General features: G+C 49.4%; 2 protein-coding genes and 1 long non-coding RNA gene across 6 annotated transcripts; 1 reads left to right on the forward strand and 2 right to left on the reverse strand.

The window, feature by feature from the left end:
- Window positions 1-279: 279 nt before the first annotated feature.
- LOC129133045 (uncharacterized) lies at window positions 280-16,508 on the forward strand. Of its 4 annotated transcripts, none has more exons than XR_008535904.2 (5): window positions 280-339; window positions 1,781-1,954; window positions 2,735-2,924; window positions 13,013-13,311; window positions 16,393-16,508. It is a non-coding gene; the product is annotated as an uncharacterized LOC129133045 (long non-coding RNA). The 4 variants fall into 4 exon arrangements; XR_008535905.2 differs by having other exon boundaries at window positions 286-432; XR_008535902.2 differs by lacking the exon at window positions 280-339 and adding an exon at window positions 494-832.
- LOC129133041 (retinal homeobox protein Rx2) lies at window positions 5,113-6,706 on the reverse strand. Its single transcript, XM_054652634.2, has 3 exons — window positions 6,463-6,706; window positions 6,089-6,384; window positions 5,113-5,565 (listed from the first exon to the last, which is right to left on the reverse strand). Exons 1-3 carry the CDS (start codon window positions 6,704-6,706, stop codon window positions 5,113-5,115), a joined length of 993 nt encoding a protein of 330 aa, XP_054508609.1.
- LOC129133044 (complexin-4) lies at window positions 13,057-20,587 on the reverse strand. Its single transcript, XM_054652636.2, has 3 exons — window positions 20,421-20,587; window positions 18,538-18,625; window positions 13,057-13,284 (listed from the first exon to the last, which is right to left on the reverse strand). Exons 1-3 carry the CDS (start codon window positions 20,585-20,587, stop codon window positions 13,057-13,059), a joined length of 483 nt encoding a protein of 160 aa, XP_054508611.1.

Below are 20,587 nucleotides of genomic sequence, written 5' to 3' on the forward strand. Positions count from 1 at the left end.
TGTAAAAGCCAGTAGCAAAGGCCACCCCCTTCCCCGCGCCAGCGCGCGTGTTGTACTTTGAGCAGCTCTGCCGGGAGCCCTCGTGCCCGGTGTGTGCCCGGGAGGTGACGCTGTGCCCGCGGCCCCGGCTCGCTGGGGCAGCTCCGCCGTGCCCGGGGGCGGAACCCGGCCCGGGAGGGACCGACCACCTGCTCCCGCCGCGTCCGCCAGGGGGCGCCCTTGGCCCGGCCGTCAGGGGAGTGCTCGGGGGAGCCCGGGACCGACTGTGCCACGGCCGTGAGGGGAACGCTCCGGTGAGCCAGGGACCGGCTGTGCCCCGGCCGTGAGGGGAGCGCTCCGGTGAGCCTGGGACCGGCTGTGCCCCGGCCGTGAGGGGAGCGCTCCGGGGAATCCCGGGACCGGCTGTGCCCCGGCCGTGAGGGGAGCGCTCCGGTGAGCCTGGGACCGGCTGTGCCCGCCCGGCTGTGAGGGGAGTGCTCCGGGGAATCCCGGGACCGGCTGTGCCACGGCCGTGAGGGGAGCGCTCCGGTGAGCCTGGGACCGGCTGAGGCGGCCCGGCCGTGAGGGGAGCGCTCTGGGGAGCCCCGGGACCGGCTGTGCCCCGGCCGTGATGGGAGCGCTCCGGTGAGCCTGGGACCGGCTGTGCCCCGGTCGTGCCCCGGCCGTGAGGGGAGAGCTCCGGGGAGCCCCGGGAGCGGCTGAGCCCCGGGACCGGCTGAGGCCCGGCCGTGAGGGGAGCGCTCCGGTGAGCCCCGGGACCGGCTGAGGCCCGGCCGTGAGGGGAGCGCTCCGGGGAGCCCGTCTGAGGCCCGGCCGTGAGGGGAGCGCTCCGGTGAGCCTGGGACCGGCTGAGGCCCGGCCGTGAGGGGAGCGCTCCGGGGAGCCCGTCTGAGGCCCGGCCTTGCAGGGTGTCCGGGTGCGCTCCGGTGCCAGGTGAACCCCGTGGCTGAGACTGTTTGCCGTATCTCGGTCGCACCACAGTGCCCGGCTCCACAATCCCAATCTTTATGAGGCAGAAGTGTCATATGACACAGGGATGACTGCCAAATGTCAGCCAGTTCTGACATAATGCCTTGGCAGAACACAGAGATGCTCAGAAAGGAGACACAGTATTAATTCTACTAGAGAGACTGGTAATGTCAGCGTCCTGGTCTCACGAGCTTTTGGTTTCACTTTTTTTTGTTGTTTGTTTGGTTTTTTGGTTTCTTTTTTGTTTGTTTGGTTGGTTGGTTGGTTGGTTGGATTTTGTTTGGTTTAGTTTTGTTTGTTTTGTTTTGTGGGGGGTTGTTTGTTTGTTTGGGGGGTTTGGGTTTTTGTTTGGGGTTTTTTGTTTCATTGTTTGTTTGGGATTTTTTGGTTTTGTTTCGTTCCACTATTTTCTCTAATGCTAGCATTTTGCGGGTGGGTACACTGTGGCTGACAAACTATTGAAGGAAGTCCAAGGTTTATAGCAGCGCCAAAGGAGGACGGCTGACTGCATAGAAGAGAGAAGCTAAAACACTGTAGCTGAAGGGAACCCACTTGAATTAATTCCTGTTCATAGTACGTCCTAGAGATGAGGAAAGATGTAACCAGGAGCTTTGAGCAGCTACTTGAGATGTTGCAATAGTAAGAAACTGGATGTCCATAATTGAAATGCCTGTCAGATGTAGCCAGGGCAGATGGAAACAAGATCGTTCAACTTTCTGTGCAGAGGAAGGGAACAGGATTGCCCTCAACGCCAGAAGCTAGTAACAGAAATTTGAACTATGGCTGAGCAACGTGTGTTTTCATGTCACAGGGGCTGTGAGCTACCATGGCAGTAGCACACACAACAGCCAGCCTGCTGCTCCGGAGGGAATGACAGCTTCCGAGCCATCCAGCAGAGACTGAGGGTCCCTCCTGTGCACAGAGACAGTCCTGCTCCACCGGGAAGCCAATGAGCTGAACCTCAAGTCAAAATTAAAGAGCTCAGGTACCTGCTAGTTTTCTTGAATACTGATAGGATTTTGAGCAGGGATAGAGAGAAGCAAGGGAGACCAGAATGCACTCTTGAGAACAAATTCCATCATGGCATTTTCCTTATAATTACTCATTCTCTGGCAGTCTTTTTTCTATATTATTCTTCCTAATTCCAACTTCAGGTGTTGAAAAGAAGTCAAGTATAGTCACTAAAAATACTATGTAGCTAATACAGTTTAAGCAAAAGAAGAAACAGACCACTCAGAAGGCCATGTTAATAGCCTTAGCAAAGTTAGAGTAAAGAAGTGGTTAAGGATCTAGATGATTTAATCCAGTTTTAAGAAAAGGTTTTACAGTGAGCAATTAGATGCTGTTTAAGGAATTAATCGCTAATGGGTCATTAACTCTGACTGGTATTGTACAGTTAACAAGCCAAGGCAGGATTATTAGACTCAGCACCCAATTAAGGAGGAGAAGATATTTACAACAAAATGAACAAATGGGCTTTTAAAATGGAATGGGACAATTTGAAAGAAAGTGTAGAACACAGAAAACTAGACAGGCTGGAAGAAAGATGTGTTTGCATATGCCTCTGTCTCTTTATTTGCCCACTTCTGTGTAGCTGGTAAAATATTCATTTTAGCAATAAACTCACAGCTTTCCTTGAGGGACATGACTGCACAAAGTCGATCCACTTACAGGGTTCACCTGTACAAGATGTAAGAAAGACTAGTTTAATATGCCAGTAAAAGAACAACCACCATATCTTGCCATAATCTTTATTTGTTTGCAGGTGCTGGATCAGGAGCTTATTAAAAGTGAGCAGGTATCTTCAGTTGCTCCTTCTGCTGCCCTGTCATTGTGGTTTTATCTACTGCCAGTCTTTGACTATCTCAAGTAACCAAGCATCAGCGCTGCTGACAGCTGATCAGGAATTAGAGGGCTTCTTTCCAACGGCTTTACAGGATACAGAAGAACTGTAGGTAAGAGAAAGGGAGGGTAGTAGTGCCAAAATATGGGAAAGTACTATTGAAATCTTGGGGAGTTGCTTATTAACCATGAGCAATAAGGACATGTGAGAACTTTAGGGCAGCAATTTAATGTGCTTACCTGCAGGAGGGTTTCCAGCTTTAGAGCCACAGCTGGACTGTAGCCAAGTAATGACAAGTGGGATTGTTCCTACCCTGAGAAGGAAGAGTGTGCAGAGCCTGTGCAGTCACTCATTAGTGTGTGTCTCCTGCTGGCACAAACCAGGCTATGCAGGCACTTCTCAAGCACACCAAGAGAAATCCTTCTGTTGCAGCCACCAAAAATGCCATCCATGTCTTTTTGCAACTGGTGATGCAAGCAAAGCTTACCTGTGAAAGGACCACTAGAATAAGACCTAAAAACTGAAGCAATCTGATTTTTGTTCTCCTTCAGGTGTCTTTACGAGAAGTTAGCAAAATACCTCCCTTGTCCTGACAGCAACGACAGTTCTTTTCCTGGCAGCACTTCCTCTGTCTGCCAAGGAAGCAAAGAGATGTGTGCTGGGAAGGGTGGGCACCACCACAAATGCACACACAGTAGAACTGTCAAGTCCAGAGCCCAGCAGGATAGTCTCCCCCAGCAGGGCTTCATTCCCCCCAGACTGAGCTCTGAGGAACCACTTGGCTTCCCTGCGTGCCCTGGACCAGCATAGCTCAGGGGAGGGAAGCTGGGGGTCCTGAACAGTGAGTGCTCTGGTCCATAGAGGCAGGTTGTATCTGCAGGGAAGCTGGGGACAGAGGAAAAGGCGTTTGAAAACAAGAGGGATTCCTATTATCTGTAAAAGAAGCTCTCCATACAATAGATGGGGGCTGCTGTGGAGAAAGCTATGAAGGGATGTTTAGAAACTGCTGTCTGAGGTTAAAAAGCTCTCCAAAGTGAAGCTGAACAAGGCTGACATACGTGTTTCTGACTGGACTCTTAAAAGATACGCACAGATTGTGAAAATATAATTAGACGCCGGCCTTTGTCTGGCCACAACGAGTGGGAAATGGTGAAAGGAGAGGTCTCCCAGTCTGCATTGAATCATCCCCAGGACACAATGAGGGCACTTGTGCATCCTTCTCTCTTCCCTAATGAGAAACATTAATTGCCACAACCTCCCGAGTGTGTAGAGCACCCCATGCCCAGCAGAGGAGAAGGGGTGTTTCATTACAGCTTCTCAGCCCCATTACAGGCAGTAACGGAGATAATGAAAAATAAAGATGCCGCAGTTTTAGTTCGGGCAGCCTGGCGATGGGTACTGGGTGGGCAGGGAAGTGGGCATGGCCCAGCTCTGTGCCAGCCTCCAGGGGCTGTCCTGGGCAGCCAGAGTGGGCAGGATGAGCTTGCCAGGCCCCAGCCGGGTGTCAGTGCCCAACCCGAGACCGTCTGTCTGTCCCTGTGGGCAGCTGGGCTGCAGGGGGAAGGAGCCCTGTGGGTCCTGCTATTCCCCTTCTTTGCAGAGGCAAGCACTGTCACTGACTCAGGTCTGCAGAGCCCACCTGAGCCTGGCACTGCTTCACAAGGGCAATGGGGGGAGTAGTGTGCCTGGCCCAAGGACTGCAAGGGCTCTAAGCCCCCCTGTGCCCACTTCCATCTGGGCACACTCTCCATCACGGGGATGCAGGCCCCAATGCCACAGCCAGCTTGGGCAGGGTTCTGTTGATGGAGGACAGAGAAGAGCCCACAGCCAGGCATCTCCCACCCCTCCGTACATCACACGGAGCAGAGGCTCCAGCCCAAGATGCCCATTTGGGTTCAGAAACATGATACACAGCCTCCATGCAGATGGTACCATTTAATGGTGTAGAAGTAGAACCCTCTCCCCAGGTACAGCAGTCCTGAGCTCCCAGCCACCTTACATAGTTCTTTGCCCTACTGTAGCTTTTATTACAACTAAAGCATCCAGCCAAGGAGGGAGAGCAAAAGAAACTGTTTTTCCTAAGCTATCAGGCCCCTAACTCTTCAGGAGTTGTGGAAAAGGGAATTAAAAGGACCACAAAATACAAAAGCAAGTCAAGGTGTAGGGGAAAGGCGAGTGTAAGGGACAGCCCTCCTGTACCTGGCCATCCATCCGTGGCAGCCAAGGCAGGGTAAGGGTGTCCTTCAGACGTTCTGGGATGCGCCTCTCCCATGGCTTTCTCCCAGGTGCTGAGAGGGAGTTCAGATTGTCTGCCAGGGCTTGCCGATGGACTGGATGTGCTCCTTGGCCTTCAGCCGCAGGGCAGCAATGCTGGTGTTGCGTGGGTCTGCCTCATCCAAAGGGAACTTGTCCACAAAGGTGGCCCCACACTGATAAGGCGGCGGTGGCCCCATGGCTCCCAGGGGCTGCAGCGCGTGGGTGACTGCCGGAGAGTTCAGGAAGGGCGGTGGCGTGTAGCTGCCGGGCAGGCTCTGCGGCGAGGCCACGAAGCCAGGCAGGGTCTGCAGGGCCGTGCTGCTGGGCACCGGCGGGCTGAGCCACGTCTCCAGGGGCAGGCTGCTGCTCAGAGGACCCATGGGTGCTGCCTGCGGCGAGCGGTTGAATGAGAGGATGGGCGAGTCCTGCAGCTTCATGGAGGTCACCTCCAATTTCTCCTGCCGCCTCCACTTAGCCCTTCTGTTCTGAAACCAAACCTGCAAGCAGAGCTGTATCAGCCAGGCCCCGGGCAGTGGAAGGAGGCTCACCTCTGGCTGCAGCGGTGAATGCAAAACAGAGTGAGGGAAACACACCTTTCCGAGCTGGGGCAAAAGGGAATTTGGGGGGCTCGGGCGTTCTTCCACGACCCACAGCCCTGCGCTCGGTGGAAAGCAGTCCCGCAGTGGAGCTGGCCCGCCCATCCACCCGCCACTGCCCCGGCACACAGCAGATTGAGCGGCCCCGGGCTGGGGCACGCCGCTCAAAGGGCGGCAGCAGCACCGACGACGCGGCTGCCGGACGCAGGTCTGCCCCGAGCCCCGCGCTGTCCCGCCGGCCGGGCCGGTTCGCGGCTATGCGGCAGCCCTGCCCAGCGCTCCGGCGGGGCCCCGAGTGTGGCCGGAGCCGTGCTGCGGTCACGGGCCCGCGCGCCGCGCCCGGGCTGCTCCGGCCGCCGGGACCACGGGGCTGCGCCCAGGCGCGTCGGGCCGGGCCGTGGCGGGGAGCCGGGCCGGGCGTTACCTGGACGCGGACTTCGGGCAGATTGACCTTCATGGCCAGCTCCTCGCGGCTGTACACGTCGGGGTAGTGGGACTTCTCAAAGGCACGCTCCAATTCGTGAAGCTGGTACGTGGTGAAGGTGGTGCGGTTTCGCCGGTGTTTCTTCTTGGGCTGTTCCTCTTCCGACGGCTTCCCCTCGCCGCTGCTGCCAGCGGGCAACTCGGGGCTGGTGCTGCCGGGACAGTACGGCTCTACGAGGGGAAGACGGGAGGTCACCGGCGGGATCTCCCCGCGGGGCTTGCCCGGGGGCGCGGGGGAGCGGCGCCCACCCGTCCGCCCTCCGGCACCCGGCGTTCGTCCACAGCGCTCACCTTGGAAGCGCTCAGCGCGGCCCTGGGGCTCGGCCGGCGGCTGCTCTCCGGGCATCTTGGGCAGGCAGTGCCGGGGCCCCCGCCGGTCCGCCTCCTTGGCGCTGCCGTCGGGCGGGAAGGCGCCCAGCAGCCCGTCTTCCTTGGTGAACCCCAGGATAGCCTCGATGCTGTGAAGCCTCGACGGGTTTCCGCCGGGGCTCCGCGCCGCCGGGGCGGCCAGCGAGAAGGCGCCCTCGGCCATGGCGAGCGGGGCGCCGGGCGGGTGCATGAGGCTGCCGGCCCGGGGCTCCGCCGCGCCGCTGCGGTCTCACCCGGCCTCAGGGCGGCGCGGGCAAGTCTGGCACGGTGTCGCCGGGCGGGCTGGCCTCCCTGGGGCGGGGGAGGAGTGCCAGGGGGCGGTAAGCGAGAGGGAAGGCGAGGCCCCCGCACCTCTTCGGCGTGGAGGGGGAGGCAGGGCATCCCCCGGCCCCCGCCGGCCGCCCCGCCCCTCCCCGCCGGCCCCGGCCCCAGTCCCAGCCCCAGACGGCGCCGGGCGATGCCATCCGGGGCCCCCGAGGCGGAGCGGGGCGGCCCCCCTGCAGCCGGGGGCTGGCTGGCCCGGGGCGAGCGCCGCGGTCGGAGCCCCGGGACCGGGGCAGCGCTGTCAGAAACCGCGGTGGGACGGGCGGCGAGAGGCGCGCCGGGCACGGGGGGACAGAGCCGGGACGGCGGGAGCCGCGGCAGCCGCTGCCGGGGGCGCGGTAAAGGGGACTCGGCGAACAGGACGGGAAGGGGCGGGAGCCCGGAGGTGCCGGGCCGGAGGACAGCGGGTCCCCGGCACGGCCCCGCGCTGTTCGGCGGCTCTCGGAGCCTCGCCGCGTTTCTCTTGTCCGACGGCCTCAGCCCAGATCTCTCCCGGACGGTTTGTAGGTGCGCCGGTTTCACGGCGGCCGCTCGAACGCTGCCCTGCGGGACGATCCGCGGCCCCGACCCGACTCAGAGGCTCTAGGGTAAAAGCCGCTGCGCTGGTGCTCTGCGGGACCCTCGCCCTGCGCCCGATTGCATCCAAAGGCATTTCACAGACCAGGCGCTTCCGGGCAGGACAGACGCAGGAGGTGGGCTCAGCCTCTCAGACTTCACAAACCCGAGGAAGCTCTAAGCAATATTTGCGAGGAAGTTTTCAAGTATGCTGCTAGAGGACAGAGCCTGTGAGAAGAGCTGATTCGGTGACCCTGTACTCCACGATGCGAGTGGGGCTGGGGGCGGTAGCAGGCAGGACATAGCTTCATGGGGGATGCACAAAATATTTTCGGAGGTGAGGCAGGGAGCAAAATCCCACACATTTCTCTTTGTACTTGGCTTGGTGGAAGACGTGGACCTTCCACAGAACCAACCAGATAACAGCATCACGTATCCTGCATCTATCTTTTCCCTGCTTTTGTCTTTCTGTCATTTTCACACCAGCACTTCCCACTTCCTCTGAGGCACCAGCTACCTTTTGTCCCAGGTTGTTTATGTGACAAACGCAGTAACATCCAGAGTGATTTTCAGTCTACACTTAGCTTTAGGATGCTTCCATTTGAAGCCCGAGGAGAGTGAATGTGGAAGAAAAACACCACTGCTACTGCTTGTTCTTCCAGATATATTAGCTAGTCTAATAAGTATGACCTCTCTCAATAAATCTGCATTTTTTATTCCCCTTCTGCCCTAACAGGCTCCATATTATGTAGATTTTCTCAGAGGAATCACTTCAAAGATTGCCAGTGCTTGCTTCTGCCAATGTCCACACCTTTTGCAAGTTTATGTTCTGATGTCCCAAAGTAGATTTCTTTTAGGAGTGCACGGCTTTTCCTAGCTTCAGATGAGGTTTGCCTCAGTTCATCACTGACTGCTTGGGGTTGGTTTGAGGCCGAAAGAACTCAGACCTCCGTTTGCACAGAGGGAAGAGGCCAACAGAAGAGACAAGAAAAGGTTAGTGTGGCTTTTGTGGACACTATAAAGAGCCAGTCAATACCATTGTAGGGACATTGGAGGGTACTCAAAGCAATCAGCGAGGGGCCATTGTGTTCCTTTAATCTACATGTGTGTTTCCCAGGAACTCTATTAGTGAAGATGAATGAACTGTGCAATGTCCCTAATTTCTTCTAATTTGAAGCTGGGGGTTTACAGCACTCAAAATCAGCACAAAACACACCTGTCCCTCCAGAAGTCCTGGGCAAAATTAGGAATCAGTTTTGCTTGTTATAGTTAAGAAAGATAGGAATGTGAGATGAAGGAGCAAAAACCCTTTAGTCAGTGTCATAAAGGGCATTGGATCCTGGCACAGATGCTGCTTTTGGGATACCGGTCAAAGTTGTCAGTTACAGAGTCAATACTCGGTTTTTTGCTGTTAATCACAATATGAAGGCAGGAAACAAGCTTTCCAGCCCTGGAGCACGGTGCTTGAGTTCCACACAGGACACAAGAGACCTTCCTCCCTGACAGAGAAGGCTCCTCTTTGTTCAGCAGTAGAATATTCCACTTGTGTTTTCCATGTGGAGCTACATTTGTCACTGTAGCATCCTTCTAGCAGGTGAGTGGAATTGTTGAAAGAGGAAGCCACTCCCTTGATCCCAATTTGAAAAAATACCTGAAAAAAACCCCTTAACTGTGTAGCAGAGCAGAGAGAGCTCTGATGCTTCCAGCTCTAGATCTGTCTTTTCTCTCTTGCCCTGCTTCAGGCACAGACTGTGTGACACGCATGAGGCATTACAGTGCTCCAGGGAGGGAAGAAGTCTAATGGTTCCTCTGATTGCACAGAGGGTTTAGATAGGCAAAGAATGGTAACTGAACTTTTCCCTTTGGGTCTGATGTCCTGGCTGTCAGTTGAATCACTTGCAGCCCTCTGGGATTCGTATCGTATTAGTATGAAGCCTCAGGAACTGATCCTGTGGTACCTCCCAGCTTTGCAAAGACCATTGACCTTTGGGAACTTGTGGGGGCAACCAGAACCAAATTTGAGAGTATTCGTTAGGGGATGAAACAGGCAGCCTTTGTTACTTGCCTTTCCAAGCGGTATCCCCATTTCATCACCTTTTTTATTTTTTTCCAATGCATTATTAAAATTTCTGCTGAAGTTATGCTTGGAGAGTAACAGAAGTTCTCAAGACAGACCATCTGTAAAGTGCAGCAGTCTGCTGTACCTCCTTCCACATGCACAGTGAAGACTAAAGGGAAGTAATTTCCATCCTGTAGTCACTGTTGAGACATATGCATGGGATGTGGCTTCATGCAATGAAATCAGCACCATAAAATGCCACAGGTTCCTCCTTCCTTTTCTCCTGCCTTTTTTTTTAATGTCCAGGTGAAATAATTACTGCCTTGCAGAGCAGAGATTTGAAGCTGAAGTCACACTACAGGAGAGACATCACTCTCCAGACCAAAGATGTGCAGCAGGGGGGACCTCCCTGAAAGATAAATGGGACTTTCAAGGTTAGACTGCAAATCAACAGGAGGAAAGCAAGGAAAAGGAGGAAATATTCACCTAGAGTGAACCTGTACCGTCCTGCAGTTTGCATGCTCTGTATCATCCAGCAGATTGATAAAAACAACCCAAAAAAAGGAATTTTTCCGCCCCAAAAATTCCTAAGGGCACAGTTTCAGAAACCTCTTGGAAGCATAATGCATGAGGAAGCTGTCTCCTCCTGTCACTGTATCGCTCACACTTTCATTCTTTTTCTTCTGGGCTTGATCTGCCCAGGAGAATCACCTCCCAGAGTCCTGTCTGGCACTCAGGAGTTGCACAGAGATCTTGTCCTGCTGTCTGTCCAGGCTGTGGGTGTAGAATAGGCTCTGGGAGCCAGGCAGCCCTTTCTGGTGGGAGCACCATGGCATTTGGGCCTGCCATGCTCATAGGGAGGGAGGGGAGGTTCATGCTATAAGGCTATATTAACACAATCCTTCTTTACTTGTTTTCCAATTAGCCTAATTGAATTCGGATTGCTTAAGAGTGGGCACTAGAGACGTTTATCTTGATGGGATGACGGTCTTGAGCTCCAGCGATCCTATTAACTCTAAGAACCCAAATCCCAGGTAGGGTCGGTCCAGCAGTAGCTGCCATGTGACCTAACCCTTTAATCTGCTCCTGACAAAGACACACGGACACACGGACATGTCCCTGTCCATTCTCCCACGTGCATAGCTGCATGCACAAGCGTACACGTGCATTTGTGCACAGATATGGACACAAACATTCCCAGACTCGCATACCAGCACATGCAGTGGCTGCCCTGTGCCCTGCCCCCAGGGCTGAGCACCTTGAGAGCTGCATGTACCTGGGGTGACCTCACCACCTCCTGCATGTACTCATGTCCCTCCCCAGGCCTGTGCCTAGCGGCTGGAGCTGGGAACAGCCGGTGCTGGAGGGATGAGCCCTGCAGGTGTTGCCAGGGGCAGGCAGCCACCTCCGGCGAGCTGGAGATCAGGCTCCTGCTGAGGGCAGCGCAGATTCGCCCCCGCTGCCCTGGCTCTGCCACTCCGGACTAAATGTGGGAGCTCTGGTCTAACAGTGGTGCCTAAGGCAGCTCACTCCTGTACCAGTAGCAGTTCAGTGGGGCTGGGTACCCATCCTGTGCCAGTCCCAAGCCACCTCCCAGTCCCGCTTGTCTATGCCAGCCCTGACACTTTTTTTGGAATCTCATTAATTGTTTGTTTGGTAATTCTGACTGTACTTTCTTCTCTGACCCTTTAAACTGTGAAAATGCTGATCCTATATCTGCTGACAAATTTAATTAGATCCTTTAAAGCACCAGATGCTTTCAGTAAGATTTTTGGGATGTCCCAAGTGCATTTTAATTCAAAGGTCAAAACCCTTAGGCTTGTTTATTTTGGTGTCTTATAGATAGGACAATTCAGTCTGTAAAGCAACACAACAGTGTGGAGACACCACCCAGATTTATAACCAATGCAGAGGGAAATGCATTGAGCCTCACAAACCTCAGGCTGGTTGAGCTGAGCTGGTGACTATTTTATCTACTTTATGTAAAGACCTCCTAAAAGACCCCACTTGTCTTTCCGCATAGGTAATTAGATTCTGTGGTGCCATGTGAGAGCAGAATCCCAAGAGGAAGAAATCAGATCAGAAGTCTTGGTGGGTTTAGGCAAAATAGTTCTGATGCTTGAGGGACCTGCTGAAGATAGGTTCTGTCCACTAAAGAAATTACTTGTTGGATGAGAGCCATTTAATGCACTAGGACATCCTCTGGAAAGAGCAAGGAAGGTCAGAACTTGTAAACTCTGTGTTTCCTAGGTGAGGAGGAAATGAGCAAGAAAAAAAGTATATTTTCTTAATGCTACAATGGGGAAGAAAATGGATAACAGGTTTTCAAGGGAGGGGAGGGGAGGGGAGGGGAGGGGAGGGGAGGGGAGGGGAGGGGAGGGGAGGGGAGGGGAGGGGAGGGGAGGGGAGGGGAGGAGAGGGGAGGGGAGGGGAGGGGAGGGGAGGGAGAAAAGACAAAGAGAAGAGGAAGGAAGCAAGCAAGGAAAGAAGGAAAAGAGAAAGAAAGGAGGTAAATAATACGTAGTGAATTTGTTAATTTAAAATTATTATTTTTACTTGATTGGCTAGAGACAGAAAGAGAGAGAGAGAGAAAGAGACTTATAAACCTGTAGGAAGGTGCTACATGTATTAATTTCCAAATTTAATTTCCAGGCTAGCTCCTGGAGAACTTACGAAGTCATTCATTTTCTAGAATTCCTTGGGAGTGGCAGCCTGCATGTCCCATAGGCACAGGCAGATTTAACATTAGTGAGAACTATGCCTCTCCTCAGGTTTAACCTTCCATGTTTAGCCTTCGATGGAGACAACTCCCAGAATCAGTGTGGGGAGCTGCTTTTAGCCTCGTGCCGGTACCCCCAGCCCCAGAATTTGGCACACAGAGCAGACAAGCAGAGAGTCACTGCTGTCCCTTGGTGTTTGAAGTGCTTTTAGAGGCTGGGAAATGAAAGCAGACTGGAGAAGCCTGCATTGCCCCAGAGCAGAGCTCACTGAGAGCCACCAAGCCTTATTTCCTACAAGTCCCTACTTAGTGTATATGACAACATTTTTGGCCCAAGATGTTGAGTTACATGCTTCACTTTTTGCCTTTTGCTACACTTAATACAGAGAGGATTTTAAAAATCGTGGTTTTGCAGCAAATGTCAATATCTGACCACTGTGTTTGCCTCAAGATGCTTGAAACAGACATGTTCTTATAAGAAATATATATATTTATTTCTGAAAGCAGATTAAATGAGTGGTTACCTCTATGTGATGTATCAGAAGTACGATTTTGTTCAAACATACACATTTAATAGCATTTCAGTCATGTGGAAAAAATGGAAAAAGGCACATTTTTTCCCCAGTATTAATTGTTTTAAAGCCATTTTTTTTCCATGGGGGAAAAAGTTATGTTCAAAACTGAGGATCAATTCTAACTTCCTTCTAGGCAGTCCCAGCAGGTGAAGTTTTACTCTCCCCTCAGGGTTTTAAGTCTCTCTCTCATCACTTTTCTATATTTACACTGAATGCTCTAGAGCTAAGTGCTTCCCTCTGCCTGCTCTCCCTCTGCATCCCCAGCAACACAAGACTGAAGTTACAGCCTTTGGGCAGTGGTGGCTCTTCTACATCATAGAACATTTCTGCTCAGCTGCCTGTTTCATCTCAGTGAAGGTGGCTTGCGCCTTCTCTTTGATGGCATCCATGTCCATATTCTGGATGTTCTGCAGCTGGCCCAGGATAGAGTCCTTGTCTTCTTCCTCCTCCTGATCTTCTGCCACCATCTTCTGAAGGTCTTCTGGCAATCCCACATCATCTCCAGCCATCTGTATTTGATTCTCATCCAATTCACTCTAAAGCAGGAAACAAAACCAGCAAATGTGAGTATTTCTGTTCTCCCAGGATCTACCAGTGATGCCTCTTGTTTTGTTCTTTTTTAGGTTTTTAGGGAGAACCGAAACATGTACAGATTTTTCATTCAATTTTTTGTGTGCAACTTGTGAATTCAGGGCCTCAATCAGCCTCCATGAAAGTTCTAAGATTTTTCGGGCAATGCCAATTATATTTCTTTGAAGGGCTTCAGCACTGTCAAAACTGAAGCCCTCAGTGTCACTTGCCATTTTAGAAATCTTTGCCATGCTGATGGTGCAGGAATTCCATTCCAAGTTATTTGCATCCCCCAATGCCATGCTGCAGGAGACTAGTGAGCCTATCAGCTGCTGTGCTGTGCCTGTCAGCTTCTGCTCAATGAAACAAGAGCTATAGAAGAGCTGAGGTACCATTTCCTTATTCGATTGTTGGGCGGATAGGTGCAGGGGATTTTTAGGTATCAGCACTAAACTGAAACCTTCTGGAAGAAAGATGCATTAAACTTCAGAACGAATCACTGGAAAAAGGGTCCCCCACCTTCCCAAACCGTGTCTGAACTCTGTCTAGGTCTTTGGTTGGCCTCTCTGAGTTGTGATGAAGAGCAGGGGCTGCCTGGCACATAATCAGTGTTGCAGTGCTGGTAAGTGGGGTAATAGGAGGACTTGGACAACAATAGAGAGGAGGGAGGTTGGTTGTGAGTCTGAAAAAGCAAAAGGAGACAGGGAAGAAACTGGTTAAGCAATTAAAAGGGCTGAGATGCAGTAAGCACCACATACACTTGCTTCCTGCCTGCCCACTGAATCACTCCATCAGTGGGATTATGTCAATTTTTCAAACAATGGTGATTTTGTTCACATTTTCTGGTGGATTCTGATGGATCCAGAGCTCAGAAGAACAGGATATTTCGACACAGTTCACACATCAAAGATAAGCATTAATGCCTCATTACATCTCCAAAATTAACCATGACAGCAGCAAAGGCCTGATATGAATAAGCAGCAATGCTATCAGCAGGGGGTGTTTTTTAGAGTGAGGGGTCTGGGTTTTGCATGAATGAAAGGACAAATGAATGCAAGGACATATATGAGCAATGTCTGTGTTGTTGCAGGCCATAGCAAGGACAGGCAGGGGGGTGGTCAGCTGCATAACCACTATTTATGGTTCCGTACTTTCACACTTTCTGTTTGCAATGACTGTACCTCCCTTTAATCTGATTTTCCCCCATATCTCCTGTGAAACTGTAGGGAGCTCTAGCAGGATTGTTACTACTATGTGGATAAAATGGGTGAAGACATCTCTTCACCTTTTTGATAAGGGTTGCTGGAGTCAGATCTGTGGGAGCTAGAAACAATCTCCTGAACAGAAGAGGTATTTTTTATTAATTGTGTAGCAGGAAAAATGGTTTTAAGCTTTTATTCAGCAACTGATAGCTATCAGAGGAGTTAACCCTTTTGAAATCCTTGCCAGCAGCAGTAGTGGATGATAAAAAAATGTTAATTACTGAACAAGTGCCCCTAATCAGACAATCACACATGTTCTTTCCTTTAGGATTAATTCAAATTTAAGGCATCATCACTGAACACTACTGTAGTGATTCACATCTTTGGCAATGTGAACAATTGTCTGGCATGTTCTTGCACCAAAGCCCACTGTCCTATGGAAGTCTGGGATGTGATGTGCAACAGTTTGGGGCTTCAAAGTGTTCTCTGACTAAAAACAAATATACTGAGATATAGTCTAAAGCAGTACAATTCTGCCCAAGCCACCTGCCTCTACCCACTTGGCATTTAGCTTTAATAGACCTAGAATGAGCTTCAACAGGGTGGGGCTGCTCAACAAGAAGCAAAGGAGCACATGATGCATGTACGGCCTCTTCGCTTCCTTCTAACATTTGAGTGTTTGATTCCTGTTTACTTTGATTTGAAATGGAAAAGTGAACATAGAAGCAACATCTATTTTACTAAATTAAATATGCCTGGCACTGGTCTCTTGCCCCAAGGCCAGTTGGCCTGGGAAAACCCACTGGGATGTTTTTGAACTCTGCTGCCCTACCAAACAGGGTGGTCCCATCTAACTGCCATTGGGAACGCCTGTCCTAACTCCCAAACTGGCCGTGGGAACTGCCTGGGAGAGTGCCCAGGCCAAAACTGGGTCAGACATTATTCTGACAATTCAACAGCACTGGCGGTAGAGTCCGAGTGCGTGCTAATATTTTTTGACCCTGATTATGCCTCTGATGTAGTCACTCCCAGATCTGTTTTGCTATAGATGCAATAGAGTTCTTTACATATACAACAATACACAGGTAGATGTGAGCAGAAATCTAAATACCTGCTTTGTTACAATTTGACAGTAAAGCCCTCTCCAAATTAAGGTGCAAGGGTCCAGTTCAAGCATACCAACTTTATTTTGTAGCATTAAGTGTGTACAGAAATGAGAAAAAAGGTGAATGAGAGAGGGAGAAGGATTAAGATAGCACAAGCAGGACATGGTCACCATCTGACCATCCCAGGGGAAATTCCTTCTCTGGCTCCCACAGGTAAAGGATACAGTTTAACATTAGACAGCTCCGTGTCCGCTGGGCAGGGAAAGCAATGTCCCTCAGGGAGAGACACAGTCCTTGCCCACGGGAACAGCAATGTCCCTCAGGGAGGCAGCTTCTGTCACTAAAAGTTTTGTCAAGCTCCCTCAAAGGGAGACAACGGCCCTCCACGAGGCGAGAAGAGCAATCAAAGTTTGGTATTGTTTGTTTAATGGCACTTTCGTTCCTCTGAACAATGATGTTAAAGTCTTCTGTGCAACTTAAGGAGCAAAGAAGACCAAATGCTGGTTCAACGCTGCTTCTATGAAGTCTACTTGTAAACCAAAAAGATCAAAGCTCACAGACTAATCCACAAGGGAGCCAAACTCTTTTCCAGCATCCCTGTGTGATGTACTGCTTTCCTTGTGCCTAACTTATCCTGCCATAACATTTACCTATGCTTATGTGCAGACATCCTTAGGTAGCTGACTCCAGACCTTATCCTGTGATTCATCACCTATAATGCACCAGTAACATACAAAATCAGAGTTCACCTTGTCTTGACCTGCAGGTGGGACATAAATAAGCAATACAGCAGCAACACCGTCCTTTTGCCATTGAAGGGCTGCAAATACCTTGCAAGTAGCTATAAGGAGACAGATGTGGAACCAGCAGCCTTCCTCCCCAAGAACACCCTCAGAGAATCCAGAGAGCACAGCTTGGAGCACAGAGCTGCTGAGTGGGAACTGCTCCCTCCTGACATCTGCCTTGGGACTCCTTTTTCCACAGCTCACCATCAGCTCATGCCCCTGTGTTTAGGCCTTGCAGAAATTAATTGATTACTGAATCCCAGTTCAGGAAAAAGGCAGCAAGTGCATAAGAGAGTTTGGTGAGTTTAAAAAAAATATTATTAAAATATTAATGTCTGTATTTATGTAGTTTTTAAAAATATTTTGTATGTATGTGATGCACTACATACACCAAAGATGAAAAAGTTGTCCATAGATCAAATGTCTCATGGCTAAAAACATCTTTCTGATGACAAACCTAAGTTGACAACTCTGTTAATAGGATTAGGTTCATTAAGGGTCTACTTTCTCTTATAAATCTGGCCTAGATAGCATAGAGCTTTAGATTTTACATGGCAAAGGGGGGCCCTGCTTAGTCCTGAATTTCATGCTTTTACTTAAAGTGCTTGCTAGTGATTGATACTGGTAATATTCAGTGTTTCTAGACCATATTAGGCTACCTGAAATTACTTTCAATTTTCAAAATATTTAATGCATTATCACAAGCCTGAGAGCATTTGCTGCCAGTGTGTTGTATTACAGCACTGAATTGTTTTTCAGGGACACATTAGCATGCATGTAGTAGTTTCATTTTCTTCCTGCTATAACATGTTTTCATAAGGGCTGATGAAAACCAAGAAATGCTATATAGGGAGAAACAAATGCAGGAAAATGTGTCCTGCAATATTGTTTTCTGGCTTAGAGCTACTCTCCAACCTTGGAGACGAATCTTCTATTGTTATTACTGAAATATGGCCTTGGAGAGCACTTGGTACATGCCAAAGCCAAGATCCTACTGGAGATGGGTCAGAACACCACTGCATACTTGTGTGTCTGTGAGGGGCTCAGCCAAGGGGGACTGGTGACCTGGACACCGTCTCCAGCTGTGAAAAGCTCTACAAGTGGGAGAATTTGAAAACCAGAGACACCCAGCTCCACTGATGTTTAGCTGAGACCTGGACACTCGAGTATCCTGGAGCTTTCCAAAGCAGCCCTCTTGGAGCTGCAAGCTCTGGCAGGACGCTGGGTAAATGCTGTTCAGGAGCTGTGGCAGCCTATGCCTCCGAAAGGAAAGCAAGGCCTAATGATATTTTACTCCTCAGCTGCTAATTAAAATGCTGGTGTTTAGAGACTTAGACCTCCAATCCAATCAATCACTTAAAATCTTGGACTTAATTTTTTTGCATAATTAATCTTTCTGTAATTAAACTCACCCTCAGGGTATGTTGTCCAGCTAGAGCACCAGAGGAACCAGGCTTTTACGGGTGGAATACATCTTACCTGAGTTCAGATGTCACCTGGCTTCCCTCTGGAATAGACACAGCCACTGGGGGGTGACCCAAGTCCACCCTGAATGCTTATTTAAAAGTTTGGCTAGATGAGGCTACAGGTGCTGGTTTCTTCCTGTTGATGATGAGTCCCTAAATGACTTGTTTGGATTAAGCACTACATTTTTTAGCAGCCAAATTTACAGGAGAGAGATTCTTTACCTTCCTCCATTTTAATTAATCAAAAAGCATGGGAAAGTACTGATCAGAAAATGAGTGGTAATGACTCAGAGCTGGCAGGTGAGTAATACAAATAAACTTTCAAATTGCTAAGAAGCACATATCCTTGAGGGGTATAAATGAAATATGCCAACATCTTCCCAGTAGTGACAGATCAGAGCAAATGTGTGATCCAAACCCCTGGGAAGAGTACTCTGTCCTGTATTACGTCTCTGCTGCCCACGGCAGAAGCCTACAAAATAACACAGTAATTAAAAAAAATTATTTGAAATATGTTGCTTGAAGATTTTACTTTCAATATTTTGGTTTTCCTGGAAATAATTGACAGTGCCAAGATCACTAAAGGAAAAGGAGTGGGCAGTTTAAAATTGGTTGAAATTTGGCCTCTGGACTAGATGAGCTCATGAGCTACAGGCTTACCTTGGGCAGTCTGTACTTTTCTCTCAGGTGAACCCTCAGAACAGCTCGCTCTGCTTTTTTCTGCGCAAATGCTGCATCTCTTTCCATCCTGGAAATCAGAAAAAATGTTCCTTCAAGATGCTAATAAAAACAATCTTTTGAACTAAACCAGTTGCTTGGCTGCAAAAAGCTACGCATGGGAGTTATTGCCCAAGATAAGTAACTTGTCCAAAGGCAGAAAAGGAGCAATAGCAATAAAGTGATGCCAAGGGGCCACACTTCCTGTGCTTCTGTTACCTGTGAATTTTCCTGGTCTTTCTTTGTGCATTATTTGTTTCATAAGGGCAATGAATTCTGAAGCTTCCTTGTATGGAAGAGCACTGACTTAATCAGTGATTTTATAAAATTTTTCTTAGATTTAAGAACTGGTCTGCACCTTTTTTTTTTTTTTTTTTTTTTTTTTTTTTTTTTTTTTAGATTACGTACGCATTTATTTGCGAAATGTGTCTCCTCAAAGATTTTTGGTAACATGTTTCAGTATAGGTATTTTGGCACATAAAAGCTACTTCCAAATTAAATATTAATGAGTGTTTGGATTTTTCTCCCTCTAAGAACAAAACCGCCACAAACAAATCTAAAATCTGAGAAGTTCCCAAAGCCTGGTTGGTTACCGGTGCTAAACTGCCTGAGCACAAGTTCAGCAGGGCATATTTACTCATTTGGTCTCCACTCCCACACAGCTGAGCACTGGGGCCCTGAAACAGGAGCATGCTCTGCCCATGTCAGAGCTTTCTGACACAGCACCACATCTCATCCAGAGATGATCTTTTCTCTTAGAGTTTCTAACTGTCCTGTGGGGGTATTCCTGCTCTGCTTCCTCGGTGCAGCTCGGCAGGGAAAGGACACGTGCCCCACTTAAAAACAGTACAGAAGTAATTCTTTTCCCAGGCATTTCCCTATCCCAGGAATCCTGTGTTTCTTTGTAGTCTCCCTGAAGCAGCTTCCTGCCAGCAGGTGGTCATTTCTCTTTTAGATATCACTTGACAAAAGACAGAGCAAAACATTCTGTGCCTTTTTTCCAGACCAAATGAGACCTCTTTAGGGCTTCCTGATTGAAATGTCTGATGCTAAATACAGACCTGGATACCTCAAATTCCATCAGTCATTAACCTGGCACCTATAATCATCTTACAAGAAGGATTTACACAACCATTATGTAATTGACCATTAGAGGAACAGATGCATTTGAGATTTAAAAGTCAATCGTTTTATTTATAATTATGCATGGTTTGAACTCCTACACACCCCAAGTCTTCCATTTTACTTGTTTTCATAAACACAGGAAGTGATAAAGATTGTCTTTACAGACAAAATTGAGACTTAATTGGTTTTAAAGTTCTGCTTTATTTAGTAGATTTTAGGAAAAAAAACCTTAAACCTTTGCTCAAGATAAGAGAGCACTCAGTACTTTTTCAGGTCTGCCACAATAAATGTGGACAATGAAATATTACATATTGAAAGTGTACTCCATGTGGAGTTCTAGAACAAATCATACACATTAGAGAATTAAATCCTGCACTACAAGCATCTTGGAAAATGTTTCTAGATAAAGTAACATCACCTAGGAATGAGTCCAGCATATCAAGCTGTGGATGGACATAGCAGGAAAGCATAGGAGAGAGTTACAAGAGGGGGGGCAGGGGGGGGGCGGGAAGAGGGAATGTAATATTTTACCATTTCCAGCTGAGGAACTTTTATTTTGGAAAGTCTTTCTAGCAGAGATTCATCTACTTTTTAAAAAAATAGTGAAGAGCAGCATGTTAGGCTTTTTCTTGGGTTATTTTCATTTGCACAAAGTTACCAAGAATCACCCCCGTATTCATAATAAGGGAACAGGTACTCACTTCTCTTCAACCATTTGCTTTTGATATTCCTCATACTCCTCTCTGGTCATTCCTGCAGCTGCTGCTGGATCAGAAGGAGTGCTTTCTTCTTTGCTTTCGTCCCCTCCACCTCCAAGTCCCAAATTCTTTACCTGGTTGCTCAACATACTTTTCATTAGAAAGGCCAT

The sequence above is a fragment of the Agelaius phoeniceus genome, chromosome Z, assembly GCF_051311805.1.
Source record: "Agelaius phoeniceus isolate bAgePho1 chromosome Z, bAgePho1.hap1, whole genome shotgun sequence".
Taxonomy (NCBI): domain Eukaryota; kingdom Metazoa; phylum Chordata; class Aves; order Passeriformes; family Icteridae; genus Agelaius; species Agelaius phoeniceus.

Coding starts and splice junctions, on each gene's coding strand:
- LOC129133041 (XM_054652634.2), bottom strand. CDS start 6,706: ATGCACCCGCCCGGCGCCCCGCTCGCCATGGCCGAGGGCGCCTTCTCG. Junction 6,385..6,462: donor GCAGCCGCCGGCCGAGCCCC/AGGGCCGCGCTG, acceptor GTGGGCGCCGCT/CCCCCGCGCCCCCGGGCAAG. Junction 5,566..6,088: donor TGCCCGAAGTCCGCGTCCAG/GTAACGCCCGGC, acceptor CTCTGCTTGCAG/GTTTGGTTTCAGAACAGAAG.
- LOC129133044 (XM_054652636.2), bottom strand. CDS start 20,587: ATGGCCTTTCTAATGAAAAGTATGTTGAGCAACCAGGTAAAGAATTTG. Junction 18,626..20,420: donor AAGCAAATGGTTGAAGAGAA/GTGAGTACCTGT, acceptor TCTGATTTCCAG/GATGGAAAGAGATGCAGCAT. Junction 13,285..18,537: donor AAAAGTACAGACTGCCCAAG/GTAAGCCTGTAG, acceptor TTCCTGCTTTAG/AGTGAATTGGATGAGAATCA.